The sequence below is a fragment of the Oncorhynchus mykiss genome, chromosome 22 (assembly GCF_057628025.1).
Source record: "Oncorhynchus mykiss isolate SJ-2025 chromosome 22, ASM5762802v1, whole genome shotgun sequence".
Lineage (NCBI taxonomy): Eukaryota > Metazoa > Chordata > Actinopteri > Salmoniformes > Salmonidae > Oncorhynchus > Oncorhynchus mykiss.
In genome coordinates this window covers 11,473,282-11,491,089 of record NC_143043.1, presented here as the reverse complement: position 1 = coordinate 11,491,089, position 17,808 = coordinate 11,473,282, and the positions used below count along the sequence as shown (strand labels likewise).

The window sequence follows — 17,808 nt, the reverse complement described above, 5'->3', positions numbered from 1 at the left end:
AGCCAAACCAATAACATCAGTGAATGAGCTTTACTTAGGATGGAATAAAATTAATTATTCACAACCAAACATTGCATACAAGGAAATCATTTGACCACAAATGTAGCCTCGGCCCCTACTGTGTAAACAGATCTAATACCCAAATATACAATAACAACTCCCGAATCAGCTATTCATTGCAAGTGAAAACAAGGTTTACAAATCCCACATCTAAAACAAATGAAGCAAATCATCTAATATGCCCAGAGTGTGAATAACAATGTCAGAATAACACTTGAAGCCAACGCAGGAAATGCAACAGATTCTCCCATTGAGGGATTATTGGACATGTAGGTAACTAAAACAAACAGATAGGCCACTGATGCTAACTAACTGGGTCACCCCCCCCCCCCCTCCATAGTCTAAATATATCAGTTCAAGCAGCCCCTGAAATAATCCCACAGAACCCAGAGGTTTATATACACATGGAAATATATGTATGGTTGAGCGTCACCTCAAATAGCAGCATTCAAGGATATGCTTTGAAGTTGTGCATTTTTAAACGGTGAGACAATATTTTTTCACCGATTATTTCCACGACTGATGAAAACGAGTTCTCATGGCGCACTCTTGTACTTCTGCATATGGTTGAGCTATATGTTTGGAACATCGAATGGCAGTATCGAATCGCTATACATATAGAGTAGAGGTCGGCCGATTAATTAGGGCCGATTTAAATTTTTCATAACAATCGGTAATCACCATTTTTGGACACCGATTATGGCCGATTACATTGCACTCCACGAGGAGACTGCGTGGCAGGCTGACTACCTGTTATGCGAGTGCAGCAAGGAGCCAAGGTAAGGTGCTAGCTAGCATTAAACGTATCTTATAAACATAATCACTAATTAACTACACATGGTTGATGATATTACTAGTTAGTTTATCTAGCTTGTCCTGCGTTGCATATAATCGATGTGGTGCCTGTTAATTTATCACTGAATCATAGTCTACTTCGCCAAACGGGTGATGTAACAAGAACATTCGCGAAAAAAATCACTGTCGTTGCACCAATGTGTACCTAACCATAAACATCAACGCCTTTCTTAAAATCAATACACAAGTATATATTTTTTAAACCTGCATATTTAGTTAATATTGCCTGCTAACCTGGCTCGTTGCGAACTCTGTGAAGACTATTTCTTCCTAACAAAGACGGCCAACTTCACCAAACGGGGGATGATTTAACAAAAGCACATCTGCGAAAAAAACACAATGGTAGCACGAATGTACCTAACCATAAACATCAATGCCTTAAACTCAATACACAGAAGTATATATTTTTTAAACCTGCATTTTTAGTTAAAATAAATCCAGGTTAGCAGGCAATATTAACCTAGGGAAATTGTGTCACTTCTCTTGCGTTCATTGTACGCAGAGTCAGGGTATATGCAGCAGTTTGGGCTGCCTGGCTCGTTGCAAACTGATTTGCCAGAATTTTACGTAATTATGACATAACATTGAAGGTTGTGCAATGGAACAGGAATATTTAGACTTGTGGATGCCACGTTAGATAAAATACGGAAAGGTTGTTTTCGAAATGAGAGTTTCCGGATTTGACCATATTAATGACCTAAGGCTCATATTTCTGTGTGTTATTATGTTATAATTAAGTCTATGATTTGATATTTAATAGAGCAGTCTGAGCGGTGGTAGGCAGCAGCAGGCTCGTAAGCATTCATTCAAACAGCACTTTCGTGTTTACCAGCAGCTCTTCGCTGTGCTTCAAGCATTAAGCGGTTTATGACTTCAAGCCTATCAACTCCCGAGATTAGGCTGGTGTAACTGATGTGAAATGGCTAGCTAGTTAGTGGGGTGCGCGCTAATAGCGTTTCAATCAGTGACGTCACTCGCTCTAAGACCTTGAAGTAGTTGTTCCCCCTGCGCTGCAAGGGCTGCGGCTTTTGTGGAGTGATGGGTAAGGATGCATCGAGGGTGGCTGTTGTCGATGTGTTCCTGGTTCGAACACAGGTAGGGGTGAGAAGAGGGACGGAAGCTATACTGTTACACTGGCAATACTAAAGTGCCTATAAGAACATCCAATAGTCAAAGGTCAATGAAATACAAATGGTAGAGAGAGAAATAGTCCTATAATTCCTATTATAACTACAACCTAAAACTTCTTACCTGGGAATATTGAAGACTCATGTTAAAAGGAACCACCAGCTTTCATTTGTTCTCATGTTCTGAGCAAGGAACTTAAACGTTAACTTTCTTACATGGCACATTTTGCACTTTTACTTTCTTCTCCAACACTTTGTTTTTGCATTATTTAAACCAAATTGAACGTTTCATTATTTATTTGAGGCTAAATTGATTGTATTGATGTATTACATTAAGTTAAAATAAAAGTGTTAATTCAGTATTGTTGTAATTGTCATTTATACCATTTTTTATTTTAATTTTATAAAAAAAATAGTATTAAAAAAATTCATGGACATTCAGAGACTTGTCCCGAAGTCACTCCTGCGTAGTCTTGGCTGTGTGCTTAGGGTCGTTGTCCTGTCGGAAGGTGAAACTTCACCCCAGGCTGATGTCCTGAGCGTTCTGGAACAGGTTTTCATCAAGGATCTCTGTACTTTGCTCTGTTTGCCTTTCCATCGATCCCGACTGCCACCACCATGCTTCACCATAGAGATGGTACTAATTTTCCTCCAGACCAGACACCTGGAATTCAGGCCCAAGAGTTCAATCTTGGTTTAATCAGACAAGATAATTCCAAGCGGGCTGTCATGTGCCTTTTACTGACGAGTGGCTTCCATCTGGCCACTCTACCATAATGGCCCGATTGGTGGAGTGCTGCAGAGATGTTTGTCCTTCTGGAAGGTTCTCCCATCTCCACAGAGGAACTCTGGAGCTCTGTCAGAGTGACCATCGGGTTCTTGGTCAACTTCCTGACCAAGGCCCTTCTCCTGCGACTGCTCAGTTTGGCTGAGCGGCCAGCTCTAGGAGGAGTCTTGGTGGTTCCAAACTTCTTCCATTTACAGTGCCTTGCGAAAGTATTCGGCCCCCTTGAACTTTGCGACCTTTTGCCACATTTCAGGCTTCAAACAGAAAGATATAAAACTGTATTTTTTTTGTGAAGAATCAACAACAAGTGTGACACAATCATGAAGTGGAACGACATTTATTGGATATTTCAAACTTTTTTAACAAATCAAAAACTGAAAAATTGGGCGTGCAAAATTATTCAGCCCCCTTAAGTTAATACTTTGTAGCGCCACCTTTTGCTGCGATTACAGCTGTAAGTCGCTTGGGGTATGTCTCTATCAGTTTTGCACATCGAGAGACTGACATTTTTTCCCATTCCTCCTTGCAAAACAGCTCGAGCTCAGTGAGGTTGGATGGAGAGCATTTGTGAACAGCAGTTTTCAGTTCTTTCCACAGATTCTCGATTGGATTCAGGTCTGGACTTTGACTTGGCCATTCTAACACCTGGATATGTTTATTTTTGAACCATTCCATTGTAGATTTTGCTTTATGTTTTGGATCATTGTCTTGTTGGAAGACAAATCTCCGTCCCAGTCTCAGGTCTTTTGCAGACTCCATCAGGTTTTCTTCCAGAATGGTCCTGTATTTGGCTCCATCCATCTTCCCATCAATTTTAACCATCTTCCCTGTCCCTGCTGAAGAAAAGCAGGCCCAAACCATGATTCTGCCACCACCATGTTTGACAGTGGGGATGGTGTGTTCAGGGTGATGAGCTGTGTTGCTTTTACACCAAACATAATGTTTGCATTGTTGCCAAAAAGTTCAATTTTGGTTTCATCTGACCAGAGCACCTTCTTCCACATGTTTGGTGTGTCTCCCAGGTGGCTTGTGGCAAACTTTAAACAACACTTTTTATGGATATCTTTAAGAAATGGCTGTCTTCTTGCCACTCTTCCATAAAGGCCAGATTTGTGCAATATACGACTGATTGTTGTCCTATGGACAGAGTCTCCCACCTCAGCTGTAGATCTCTGCAGTTCATCCAGAGTGATCATGGGCCTCTTGGCTGCATCTCTGATCAGTCTTCTCCTTGTATGAGCTGAAAGTTTAGAGGGACGGCCAGGTCTTGGTAGATTTGCAGTGGTCTGATACTCCTTCCATTTCAATATTATCGCTTGCACAGTGCTCCTTGGGATGTTTAAAGCTTGGGAAATCTTTTTGTATCCAAATCCGGCTTTAAGCTTCTTCACAACAGTATCTCGGACCTGCCTGGTGTGTTCCTTGTTCTTCATTATGCTCTCTGCGCTTTTAACGGACCTCTGAGACTATCACAGTGCAGGTGCATTTATACGGAGACTTGATTACACACAGGTGGATTGTATTTATCATCATTAGTCATTTAGGTCAACATTGGATCATTCAGAGATCCTCACTGAACTTCTGGAGAGAGTTTGCTGCACTGAAAGTAAAGGGGCTGAATAATTTTGCACGCCCAATTTTTCAGTTTTTGATTTGTTAAAAAAGTTTGAAATATCCAATAAATGTCGTTCCACTTCATGATTGTGTCCCACTTGTTGTTGATTCTTCACAAAAAAATACAGTTTTATATCTTTATGTTTGAAGCCTGAAATGTGGCAAAAGGTCGCAAAGTTCAAGGGGGCCGAATAGTTTCGCAAGGCACTGTAAATATATACACACACACACAATTGTGTGAATCGCAATACATATCGTATCAACACCTAAGTATCGTGATAATATCGACATTGAGGTCCCTGCCAATTCCCAGCCCTACTTACGAATAGCAACAGCTGTCTGTTATAGTGAAAAAGCTAATAACTCACCCTCCAGAGGTAGTCCAGTCCTATGAGCTCCAGGTCGTCCATCATGTAGGCCCTGCGTTTGGCCACCAGCTTTCCCTCCCGGCAGTTGACAGCCTTGAAGAACCTCTCGAAGCACTTCATGCCGTTCTCTGTGAGCAGAGATGGGTCCAGCTGGAGGACGTTGTTCTCAAAGAAGTCCTTGTTAATGTCTGGGTCCAGGTCTGGCTCATCTCCCATCAGCTTGGAGTACCTGGGGATGAACAACAGAGTTGAGTGGGTGTGTTTTTGTTGTTGTTGAGAACATTCAAGTTGAGAAAATGTTGAATATTTGACTTGTTCTCCATGACAGACAGAAAGGAAATAACATAAATTGAATCATGTTGGAGCCATATTCACCCTTTCGAGGTGATAATATTGATGATGGCAGCGTACCATTTGAAGCAGGCCTCTCTATCACATAGGAAGACAGCGTTTTCGGCCAGGCACTTCCAGATCTGTTTGGCCTGAGGAGCACAGAGCCACAACTGGCCATCTTTCAGCAGGAACCTGGGGACAACACAGACACATACATTAACCATGAAGATCAGACGACAGTGGTTTAGTTCATGGCTCAATTCCATTCATTGTATTCATGAAGATGGAGCTGGGTCGTATTCATTAGGTCACGCAAAGGAAAACATTTTAAAAGTGTTTTGCAAAGTAAAAGAACAGTTAGTGCTTCTTATTGGACACGTACAGACAGTGACTCATGCCTGTTTCAGTGTGTTTTCTTCAGTTTGGTGCCTAATTAATACAACCCGGCAGATGTGATGTCATACCTCAGGAAGTTGAGTCTCTCCTGGACTTCCTGTACGTGGCTGTAGCGGCTCCCTGCCCTCACCGTCTGGGGGTCAAACTCTGCCTGCTCGGCTACATAACACACAGGACCATCTACATCAGGGCACAACGTACATCTTTAAATATCACGCAAATACTGATGTTTTTCAAATGGAAAAGTAACATGCTAACTGCCCAGGGTTAGATACAGAGGGTAGAGAATGTAGAAACACACAGTGTACAAAACATTAGGAACACCTGCTCTTTACTTTCCATGACAGACTGATCAGGTGAAAGCCATGGCCACTTGCAAAATCCACTTCATATCAGTGGTCAGTAGCAAACAACTGGTCGATCTTCAAGCATTCCTAGTCAATCACCAAACATTTCTGTAGAAAAGCCAATGATAAAGGCTTGCACACCTTTTTGTATTGTTTGCGTTTCACTTTTGTCGATAGGTGCACTTGATTCACAAGCCCTGCGCACCGAGGTAGGCAAAGTGTTGCCATTTTGAACAATTGAAATGTCTGAAATTACTAACTTCTCCTACCCGGCAGACCTGGAGATCTATGGTTAAATCGAGCGCGTCTACTGTGCTGGCCAATCGAATAGCTCAAATCACAGTGCCTACAGGTTGGATACTAGCCTATGTGAAATATCATAACTTTTAAAACCATGACCAGAGAGAGACTCAAAGAATATAGCAAAGAGCAGCTGTTATGATTTAGTGTAAAAAGATATATATATATTAAAACATAAAAGCCCTTCTCCCTATTCCCACTCACGCTGCAATGAATGAGTAGCCCTGCATTTGTATTATTATTCGAAGCTCATTGTGTTCATTTTAATATCGAGGAATATTTCACTTTCACTGAAGACTGTCCCCTCTCTCTGCTCAGTCTCACCGTGAGAGGATAACCCTCTGCTGCTCTCTCCTTCCCTTCCCTTCCCTTCGCTGAGACTAATGCAATGTTCAAAACATCTGGGAACTCTGACATCTCCGACTAAAGGGCGTTCACTCTTCCTGGGGTCCATATAAAACACGACATAATACAGAATATTAATAGACAAGAACAGCTCAAGGACATTTTTTTTTTTATGTATGTAGTTCTGTCCTTGAGCTGTTCTTGTCTATTAATATTCTGTATTATGTCATGTTTCATGTTTTGAGTGGACCCCAGGAAGAGTAGCTGCTGCTTTTGCAAAAGCTAATGGGGATCCTAATAAAATACCAAATACCAAGACAACAGGGAATTTGAAAAAAGAAAAAAAAAAAAAAACTAGATCCGACTGGGTCATCCAACTCGGAATTCGACCGGAGCATCACGGACGTCGTGATTTGACCTAGTTTTTTCACCCTGTGTTCCCAGTTGTCTAGAAAGTACCATGACCATCAAATGCAGGTACCATCAGTCCAGTAAAATAAAAGCTAATTATTTGCTAATTATTTCAATTTATACTTCAGCTGTGCCTCATAAGTTGTACACCAACTACTGATATATTTTGTTATCAAAGCTAGAGTTTTGAAATATAATATGGTCTGAACAATATTGGCAGGACAGGTATATAGCCAATATGCTGTGATAATGTATTCGGTCTGCCTACTGCAAACTTCATTTCCTACAGAACTGTTTTTATTGGGTTAATGTTACATTTGAGTCATGTTGAAAAAAAACAGAGTGGTAGATCTCGGCTTGCTTTTTGACTGCGAAAGTGATCTTTACTCAGAAAAGGAAGGTGACCACTGGTGTAGATGAAGGGGAGGAGAGAAGGATTTTTAAGCCTCAAGACAATTGAGACATGGATTGTGTATGTGTGCCATTCAGAGGATGAATGGACAAGACAAAATATTTAAGAGCCGGTTTTGGTAGTAAGTGTCAGTCACACCAGTTTGACTGTGTCAAGACCTGCAGCGCTGCTGGGTTTTTCACGCTGAACATCAAAAATGATCTACCACAAAAAGGAAGTCCAGCCAACAGGACACAACTGTGGGAGGCATTGGAGTCGACTTGGGCCAGCCTCCCTGTGGAACACTTTCGACATCTTGTAGAGTCCATGCCCCAACGAATTGAGGCAGTTCTGAGGGCACAACTCAATATTAGGAAGGTGCTCCTAATGTTTTGTACACTCAGTGTAGTATTTCTGAAGAAGTCTGAAAGTCAAGAATGAGGCAATCGTGATTAATGAGAAAATCGAATCCACTGTGTCAGGTGAGCCATACCTTTAGAGAACTGCCTCATGGTCTCCATGTAGGCAGAGAGGTTCTCAGCCACCAGTGTGACCAGGGCATGGTTGTGTTGGAGCTGGTTGATCAGGTCATGACGATAGAACACATGAGGACTCCTCTGAGTCTGACTGTATAGCAGAGAGTGAGGTGGAGAGAGATATGAAGAAAGAAAGAGATGGAGAGAGAAAGATAGTTGGAGAGAGAGATGGAGAGAGGGTGGAAAAGAGAGACAAAAGTTCAGAGACTTAGCCACCATGTCTATGACAAGTAGACAACTTCAACTTATACTCCCACTCCTACTAATGAAATTATTACAATGATTTGCGTGTACAATTAGTGGAATTTTGTTGCTTATCTGCACCTGTAGCTTAAAGAAATCCATTTTGGTATATCGACTGTTCTAACCAGTAAGCCATTATCTGTGTGTGTGTGTGTGTGTGTGTGTGTTTGTGTAGCAAGAGAAATGTTGAGGAATTTCAGTCTTAAAATTACTAGGATGTCGTGTTGTTCCGGAAATGTGAGTATGCAGCACCCTCAGAAATGCCCCCCAAAATGTCACCCTGCAAACAGTCAGTGATTGGAGCTAAGAAGAGCAGGTGCAGAAAAAGACGCATTTCAGTGTGACACCCTTTTCCCTATGTATTGAAATACTTTTGCACCCAATTCCCCAAATAATGCACTACTTGACAAGAGCCCTGTGTGGCTCTGGTCAAAGGTAGTGCACTGTTTGTGGTAATGTGTGGCTCTGGTCAAAGGTAGTGCAGTAGTGTATAAGGAATAGGGCGTAATTTGAGATTTACCCTGAGAGAGGTTTGCTAAAGCAGATTAATGAATGAAAATAAACATTACAGATCTGTTGTACCATCTGAGAGAGAGTAAATTAGAAATGATTTACAATTTATACAAAATATTGCCATAATATCCCCCAAATTAGCTGTCAACTTACCCCGCTAAGTTCGTTTGTATGTTAATAGGAATTTTCTTTCTGAAAAACAACAGGCATGTGGTGTGCTACATATTTGCTGCATTTACTTGTACTATTTCAGTCAGTACAACTGCACGTTGTTATTAAAAACAGCACCTTATTCAACAATCTCCATGCTATTTTGAGAGCTCAGCGTTTAAGAAGCAAGATACATTCGCTCAGTTTTAGTCTTCAAGAATGCTCCCAGTCTAAGCGTTAGTGAAAACCTGGTCAAACTGGGTGGCAAGGTCAAGTCACAGACTGTTGACAGAAAATCCCTGTTTACAAAAGAGTTGGCATGCCTCAGCCTCTCTGGAAATGTGATTAAAATGCCAGAGACATCTGTGTCAGCTATGTGAAAAATCAAAGCCATGCTTTAAATGCGTAGAGTAAATGTATAACCAAGCATAGCATTCTGAGCACAACAAAAATTAGCTTTTTAAGTGGGGTGAAATATTTAACTATTTAAAATGTTGCAGATAGAAACGTAAAGTATTGAGCTGACAAATCCCTTTTGTACATTACAAAACACGTCTGCTCTACACTGTGCATTTCTATCTGTTACGTCCTGAATAATACTCCATTTGTACTCATTCTGCTTCCATATCTTTGTCAATCACTAGCATGTTCAACTATGTCCCTCCTCCAAGCCCGTAGTTGAACTCTGACCATCTCCTTACCTGAGATTCTGAGGAGCCTCTCCGAACAGGCTACAGATCTCTCGGATCTGCTTTAGTGCAGGAATCACCCATTTGTCATTGGTGCGCAACTCTTCTATGAAGCGATCGATCCACTGGATCTTCTGCGTGTCTCGATCCTGAAATGAACACGAACTTCGTTATTCAAGGAACACACACACAGCCATAAGCCGATTCTTCTGAACACTCCAATAGACCGCTCCAAATAAATCTTAATTGATTGGTTTTCAGTACCTTGAGCAGTGTGGGAAAGCAGTTGCCTGGCTCTTGACCGGTACCTAGTATTACCTGAGAGCAACTGTAGTCCAGTATCTTGATGTGAGCACTGAGGGCCTGGTCCATGATGTCTACAGGCACGTCATCACTGTGAGCCAGGTTCCACAACAGGTTCAGCACCTTGTGGTGAGAGGAGGAAAGGAGCCTTCAGTACTTCTATCCAAACAGAGCACAAGGAGCTGGAATAAGACATCTCTTTAACCAATGCTTGACATTCAGGGCTGCCCGCTGGCTAGGGGAGGTTTAGGAAACCCCTCGGGCCAGTCTATCATCCCAGACAGTGGTCCGCTTGGGCCAGTGAAAAAAAGGTTAAGGATATATAACTGTTTAAAAAACATGAATTCCTGAAGCTGCTAGTTCATTATGTATACTGAACAAAAATAAGTGTAACATGTAAAGTGTTGGTCCCATCTTTCATAAGCTGTAAAAAAAATAATCTCATAAACATATGCTCAAAAAGGTTATTTCTCTCAAATGTAGTGCACAAATTTGTTAACATCCCTGTTAGTGAGCATTTTGCCAAGATAATCCAACCACCTGACAGGTGTGGCTTATCAAAACGCTGATTAAACAGCATGATCATGGGGACAATAAAAGGTCACTCTAAAATGTGCAGTTTTGTCACAATACAATGCCACAGATGTCTCAAGTTGAGGGAGCGTGCAATTAGCGTGCTAACTGCAGGAATGTCCACCAGAGCTGTTGCCAGAGAATTGAATGTTAATTTCTCTACCATAATTTCTCTACTGCCTCCAACCGTTTTAGAGAATTTGGCAGTCTAATCAGCTTCACAACCACAGACCACGTGTAACCACGCCAGCCCAGGACCTCCACATCCGGCTTCTTCACCTGCAGAATTATTTGAGGGGGGTTATTTCTGCCTGTAATAAAGCCAATTTGTGGGGGAAAAACACATTCTGATTTGCTGGGCCTGGCTCCCCAGTGGGTGGGCCTGGCTGCCTTCCAAGGACCACCATGGCTGCCCAGTCATGTGAAATCCATAGATTAGGGCCTAATGAATTGATTTCAATTGACTGATTTCCTTATTAGAACTGTAACTCACAAAAATCTTTGCAATTGTTGCATGTTGCGTTAATATTTTTGTTCAGTTTAAAATGCTTAAATCGCTCGGCACCGCACACAGCCTAGTTTGAGATAATCTGTTGGTCAGAGAGAGCACACAGCCTAGTTTGAGATATCTGTTGGGCAGAGAGAGCACATATATTTCCAACAGCTGATTGTTTCGTGGAGCAGCTCACCGAAGACCGACAGCGATAGGAAAGAGGTAGGAAAGATGGTGCAAGTTATGATATCTACCTGTAAAGGCTAAGGCCAGAAAGGGTATGTAAACCAGGTATGTAAAAAGTATTGGAACATTTGCGATGTGCAATTCAGTCATCATGGAATAGCCTACTTTGAATTCAGATATTTAGGCTATTTGGTCCTTGAAAAGTCCTTGACATGCTGGTAGCCAATTTAGAAGTTCCAACGGCTCCAATATAATTAGGCCGATTCACGATTTCCTTTATGATCCCTTTTTATGAGAGATGTAGCCGCTATCATTTGTTTCAAGCCATTTCAATTGATAGGTGCTGCGCTATTCGGTTGCTTTTGTTGGAGTAAAACCATGTACGGAAGGATATACTATTACAAAGCGAACCCGTTTTTTGCTCACTTTCTCGTTTTTTTAAATGTATTTTATTTATCCATTATTTTACCAGGTAAATTGACTGAGAACACGTTCTCAATTAGAGCAACGACCTGGGGAATAGTTACAGGGGAGAGGAGGGGGATTATTGAGCCAATTGTAAACTGGGGATTATTAGGTGACCGTGATGGTTTGAGGGCCAGATTGGGAATTTAGCCAGGACACCGGGGTTAACACCCCTACTCTTACGATAAGTGTCATGGGATCTTTAATAACCTCAGAGAGTCAGGACACCCGTTTAACGTCCCATTCGAAATACAGCACCCTACACAGGGCAGTGTTTTTTAGACCAGAGGAAAGAGTGCCTCCAACACCACCTCCAACACCACTTCCAGCAGCATCTGGTCTCCCATCCAGGGACTGACCAGGACCAACCCTGCTTAGCTTCATAAGCAAGCCAGCAGTGGTATGCAGGGTGGCATGCTGCTGTTTCAAGCATACAATAACTTCTTCAACATCTCAAATGGCGAGACTGACTAGCTACTACATGGACAGACTTCATTTTATGTGTCAGGAACATCTATCGCTGCATGCAGTCTATTTAGTCAGGCAATTCCCACATTCTGACATATTTTAGAATAAATAAAAATACATGTCAATGTCAATGCATAATGCTGTTAGGAAGGCCTATAAAATAAAATAAATTATGCTAATGTATACTTTTTTCAAACATTTTTGGGGGTGAAGTTTTATTTCTTTCGTCTATTACAACAATGAAATATAACATGTAGGTCCTTGAAAATTACAATGAAGTGCTTGAAAAAAAGTCCTTGAAAGTCCTTGCATTTGTCTGTATGAATCGTGTATAGGATACTTGCTACGACCTAATGGAAGATAAAATCACCTGCTATTGAAATTATGCTCGCATCATTCGGCTTTACTGATAGATCTTGACCTGGTCAGTATTTTGTTCCATTCGGGCCAGTAGCTTTCATTTGTCACTGACCCCGTCTGGACTGGCAAATTGACCTGAATGTCGAGCCCTGATTACCTTGTGGGCCATCACCCCATCCTTGTCATCCTCCGCCAGACGACGGATCAGCTCCAGCAGCTTCTCACGCTGCTTCTTACTAGCGTTCGTCCAACTCGCCTGCAGGCCACAAACACCACCACGGGGGTTAGGAGGGCAGTGTGTGTGTGTGTGTGTGTGTGTGTGTGTGTGTGTGTGTGTGTGTGTGCGCGCGAACGGAGAGAAGTCTCTCACCTTGAAGCAGTCAAAAAGGTGGTCGAGCTGCTCAGGGGAGAAGTCCCAGGCCAGCTTGGCCAGGAGGTCGTGGACGTTCTTCACGATGGCCTCATGTTTACCAGCCTGTGGGTGGAACAAAGTGTCAACAAACATGTAAACAATCACATTTCCTGTTTCCAGCCTCCGATAGACAATGAAGGAGCACATAAACATAATTTAATGGACGGAGCCATGCTTAGGAAAGGGCGTTTTCAGCCGATCAAACACAATGACCTGGAAATGCCCCAGCTAAGACACAAGGGATTTCCCATTCTGCTTTTAGAGCCGTTACGGGTAGAACCATTGTGCTTTTACCGGTATTTCCAGCATTAACCACAAGTCTTGCTGCAGGTAAGAAATCCTAGGAATTATTTTGTAATTGACACAAGCCATCTCCAAATCAATCAATCAATGTCTGGTTGTGTGTTTGTGTTTGGCGGAGGGACCAGAAAATGTGTAGCTGGAAATACTTGCTAACAAGTACACAAAAAAGCTTTGCCCTAGTTCTAGGTCATATCCCTTTCACCTGAACCATGCACGATGTGTGTGATAATCAATGGCTCTCTCTTCAAACACACACACAAACACACAGTACCTGTGCAGCCCAGATGTTGTCCAGGTCCTGCATAGTAAGAGCTTTCTCTTTGATGACAAAGCGAAGTATCTTCTCTAGTTTTTCTACGTACTGAGGCTGGTGCAGACTGTCCCTCAGAACGATGGACAGGATGTGGTTCTGCTGGATCCACTCCTGAGAGACAGAGGCATCTTTCAATCTCCACTCAAACACCAACAGTTCTGCTGACTATGCCACCAGAAACAACACCAAGGTACACTCTCTATATTACGCACTTTGTGACAAAAGCGCTCGTTATAAAATTACATTTGATAGGTTGGTGGTTAACTCACCGCCATGCGCTCTGCAGTAAGCCACTCCTCCTCCTCAGGGTTGCCATGTCGATGTGTGTAGTAGGACACACTTGAGATTACCTTGTTTACTTCATTTAGTGCATTCATTTTGCCATTAAAAGAGGAAATTTGCAATAACCTGTGGATGAAAACAACCACCACAGATTAGTATCAACAAATAGTTCACATTGGGGCAATCCCTAACGAAAGACTACAAAACCCTTATTGACATGAATACATGATTTGTGCACATCTCAGGTTAGCATTCAGCCAACAGTTTGAAAGGCAGGTGTTTTAAAACAAAAGCTTTAAGACAGTTTGTTCTGAAGCGAACTCACCTAAGAATCATTTTTAACCTAAAAATCTCTAAACTCTTCACGGTCTCTTCCTGCCCAGGCACCCTGGAGGCCAGGTTCTTCAGGGACTTGATGATCATGGACAGGGCGTCATTTTTGGCTTCGTTCTTGGCCTCCTTCTTCAGCTCCTCATCTGTCAAGTTCTCCAGAAACTGAGGAACCATCTCGATGACGGGCAGGAAGTACTTCTTCACCGTGTGCAATGTGAGGAACTCGTAACACTGCCCAAAAGGCCTGGAGGACAACACAAAACAGTCGCAACACGTCCAGTAGACCACGTCGTTCCCATAGCTCTATAAAGGGTTCATACACATTTTAACAGATGGAATTCTATGAATTTTACATTACTCTCCATAACTTTTAACCAAATTTCCATGACCAACAATTGGCGGCATCTCCATGTACGTTTAAAAAAGTATGCCTAATGTGGTATCGATACTGGGAGGATGCTCTCTGATCCCATGTACCATCTTCTGTCGTTGTGCAAGGCACTTAACCCCCCACATAGAATACCTGTTAGGCAACTGTATAAAACACATGATCAATCCTAAGTCTGGAGAGCTACTGTGTGTGCAGGCTTTTGATCAAGCCCTGCTCAAACAGTTCAAGGTCTGATTGAGCAGTTCATTTCTAAAATGTGGTTAGTTTTAAGGGGACTGCAATACAAGTCTGCACACCCATTAGCTCTCAGGGAGGATGGTTGACCACCCTTGATGTGTAACATTGCAACATTACAACCAAATACATTTGCCTTTTGAAAATAATTTGCCTTTTCAATATATCAAAGAGCAAATGGCCACGTTAGGCTACAAACCTTGATACTCAGTTGAAGCAAGCCCACATACTTTCTTTGACATTTTTCAAGTTTAGTCATATTTAGCCTATCTTAGAAGTGTTTACTTTGCAACTCAATAGATGCTAGTTAGCCTGCGATGTCCCATACATTGGATGCCCAAATCAATCGGAAGTATCTACAAAACAAGTTGAAGCCACATATCCTAGGCTATACCAAATATTATTTCTTAAAATTACAGTTCCCGATTCAAAAAATAATTTTGATTCACATGACTAAATTCCCCGCAATTGAACCGAATCCCAACTAATATAATTGCGGAGTGAATTGTTAGTTAAATCAAAAATAATAATTTAAATTAATCACATGAATCGTTCAAAAAAGTAAATCAACTTTGAATGGCCTTATTCGCGAGTGTTGGTGGAACGTTTTTTGGGACATGAATACATGCTAATAATAGATAAACGGTAAACTAGAGGCTACAATTAAATGTTTTGAATTGGCTACTTAGTTACTCGTCTGTTCTTAATCATATTTTATTGGCCTACCTGCTGCTGCAATGTCCTACTGTCTCTCCTTTAGTTACGGCCCACTCGTCTCGCACACATGCAGGTGATGCACGCAAACGAAGACGCGCTAAAGTGTCATTCCGATCCTGGCTGGTATGTGGATTTTTATTTGATTGACAAAATATTTAAAAACCGTGGCTAAATAACTTACATGAACCAAAATGATTAAATACATTTCAATTACTTTTCCAAACCTTTTTGGATTTGATCATTTTCCAAATATTTTCCAGGCCCGTAAAACACCATTATAAAATTCCATGAGTTTTCCAGGATTTTCATGACCATATGAACCCAGTCTATATGTTGAAGCATGTTTATTAAAAAAAACAAGAGTTGTGGGTTTGATTGTTGTATGGGCCACATTAAAGCATCTTCATCAATCCAGTCATGAAGACAGCCATCAGAGCAAGAACCTGAGGCCTTCTCTACTGATGACACGGTGGGATGATATACACTGGTGGTGCATGGAGTTGAGTTAGCCTTCAGGAAGTATTCAGACCTGGACCTTTTCCACATTTTGTTGGGTTTCAGGCTTATTCTAAAATGGACTAAATCATTTCCCCCCCCTCAATCTACCCACAATACCTCATAATGACGAAGCAAAAACAGATTTTTTGCGAATGTATTAAATATAAAAAAACATAAATATCACATCTACATAAGTATCAAGACCCTTCACTCAGTACTTTGTTGAAGCACTTTTGGCAGCAATTACATCCTCAAGTCTTCTTGGGTATGACACTACAAGCTTGGCACACCTGTATTTGGGGAGTTCCTCCCATTCTTCTCTGCAGATCCTCTCAAGCTCTGTCAGGTTGGATGGGGAGCGTCGCTACACAGCTATTTTCAGGTCTCTCCAGAGATGTTAGATCGGGTTCAAGTCCGGGCTCTGGCTGGGCCACTCAAGGACATTCAGAGACTTGTACCTCTCCTGCGTTGTCTTGGCTGTGTGCTTAGGGTCATTGTCCTGTCGAAAGGTGAACCTTCACTTTAGGCCAAAGTGTTGAATCTTGGTTTCACCAGACCAGAGAATCTTGTTTCTCATGAGAGTCTAAGTGCCTTTTGGCAAATTCCAAACAGGCTACAGAGATGGTTGTCCTTCTGGGAGAACCTTCCAGAAGGACAACCATCTCAACAAAGGAACTCCGGAGCTCTGTCAGAGTGACCATCGGGTTCTTGGTCACCTGACCAAGGCCCTTCTCCCCCGATTGCTCAGTTTGGCCAGGCTGCAGGCTCTAGGAAGAGACTTGGTGGTTCCAAACTTATTCCATTTAAGAATGATGGACGCCACAGTGTTACTGAGGACCTTCAATGCTGCTGACATTTTTTGGTACCCTTCCCCCTTTTCTGTGCCTCGACACAATGTTAGCTAGCAAGTCTGTCTACACAAATAGTGAGTTAATGTTACCTAGCTAGCTAGATAAATATCCCTTCACTGGTGGGCTAAAGCTAGCATGTCACCATGTGAAAAAGTATGACTACACAAACCGTGAGCTAACGTTAACTAACTGGTTAGCTCACTAAAGACACAGATCTGGTATCCTTCCCCAGATCTGTGCCTCTATGCAATCTTGTCTCGGAACTCTATGGACAATTCCTTCGACCTCTTGGCTTGGTTTCTGCTCTGACATGCACTGTCAACTGTGGGACCTTATATAGACAGGCGTGTGCCTTTCCAAATCATGTCCAATCAATTTAATTCAACACAGGTGGACTCCAATCAAGTTGTAGAAACATCTCAAGGATGATCAATGGAAACAGGAGTGTATCCTGAGCTCAATTTCGAGTCTAGCAAAGGGTCTGAATACTTATGTAAATAAGGTCTCTTATTTAATTTGAATACATTTACAAAAATATTCTAAAAACCTGGTTTTCACTTTCTCATTATGGAGTACAGTGTGTAGATTGCCGAGGATTTTTTTTATTTTATTTAATCCATTTTTAAATAAGGCTGTAACATAACAAAAATGTGGAAAAAGTCAAGGGGTCTGATTGTTTCATATAAAGTGAATTTGTGGGGGGACTAGATACATAAAGTGATTTCATTTCTAAACTGTTAAACATATGTATGGAAATACCATTGAGTAAAAGGTGACATTATGTACCGTTGCCTCGTATATAAAATGTTCTCAAATAAAAAAAATACTGGAGTATAGAGCTAAATTTAACAAATGTAGCTTCACTGTCCAAATAAATACAGCGGGGAGTGTGAGGTAGAAAGCACTTGGAAATGTAGTAAAACATGCTATTAAATGTAATCTATTGAAGAAGGAGTTTAACCTTTTCTTGCCCAGGGACCCCCACCCAGGCAAACCAGGGACCCCCACCCAGGCAAACCAGGGACACCCATATATGTCAGCAACAACAACAACAAAAATAACATCTTATTATCAGGTGGATGGTAATGGCAAGTAATCAACATTTTAAAATTAATAGATTTGGTAGACTCATTATTTTGACCTCACTACAGCTCTAACTAG

The 17,808-nt window shown here is 41.7% G+C and overlaps 1 protein-coding gene across 7 annotated transcripts in view; it reads right to left on the bottom strand.

The window, feature by feature from the left end:
• The window catches only part of LOC110502046 (ubiquitin carboxyl-terminal hydrolase 9X), a 78,202-nt gene that overhangs the window by 33,540 nt on the left and 26,854 nt on the right, over positions 1-17,808 (bottom strand). For 2 of the 7 annotated variants that reach the window (XM_036958662.2, XM_090215433.1), the window contains exons 8-19: positions 13,949-14,200; positions 13,611-13,749; positions 13,300-13,452; positions 12,684-12,788; positions 12,471-12,569; positions 9,784-9,891; positions 9,478-9,614; positions 8,780-8,818; positions 7,828-7,961; positions 5,609-5,699; positions 5,223-5,336; positions 4,812-5,040 (exon numbers count right to left, since the gene is read on the bottom strand). In XM_036958662.2, coding sequence (XP_036814557.1) covers positions 4,812-5,040; positions 5,223-5,336; positions 5,609-5,699; positions 7,828-7,961; positions 8,780-8,818; positions 9,478-9,614; positions 9,784-9,891; positions 12,471-12,569; positions 12,684-12,788; positions 13,300-13,452; positions 13,611-13,749; positions 13,949-14,200 — 1,600 coding nt within the window. Of the gene's footprint in view, positions 1-4,811; positions 5,041-5,186; positions 5,337-5,608; positions 5,700-7,827; positions 7,962-8,779; positions 8,819-9,477; positions 9,615-9,783; positions 9,892-12,470; positions 12,570-12,683; positions 12,789-13,299; positions 13,453-13,610; positions 13,750-13,948; positions 14,201-17,808 lie in introns of all 7 variants that reach the window. The other 5 variants (XM_036958659.2, XM_036958661.2, XM_036958664.2 and 2 more) reach the window with 3 other exon arrangements.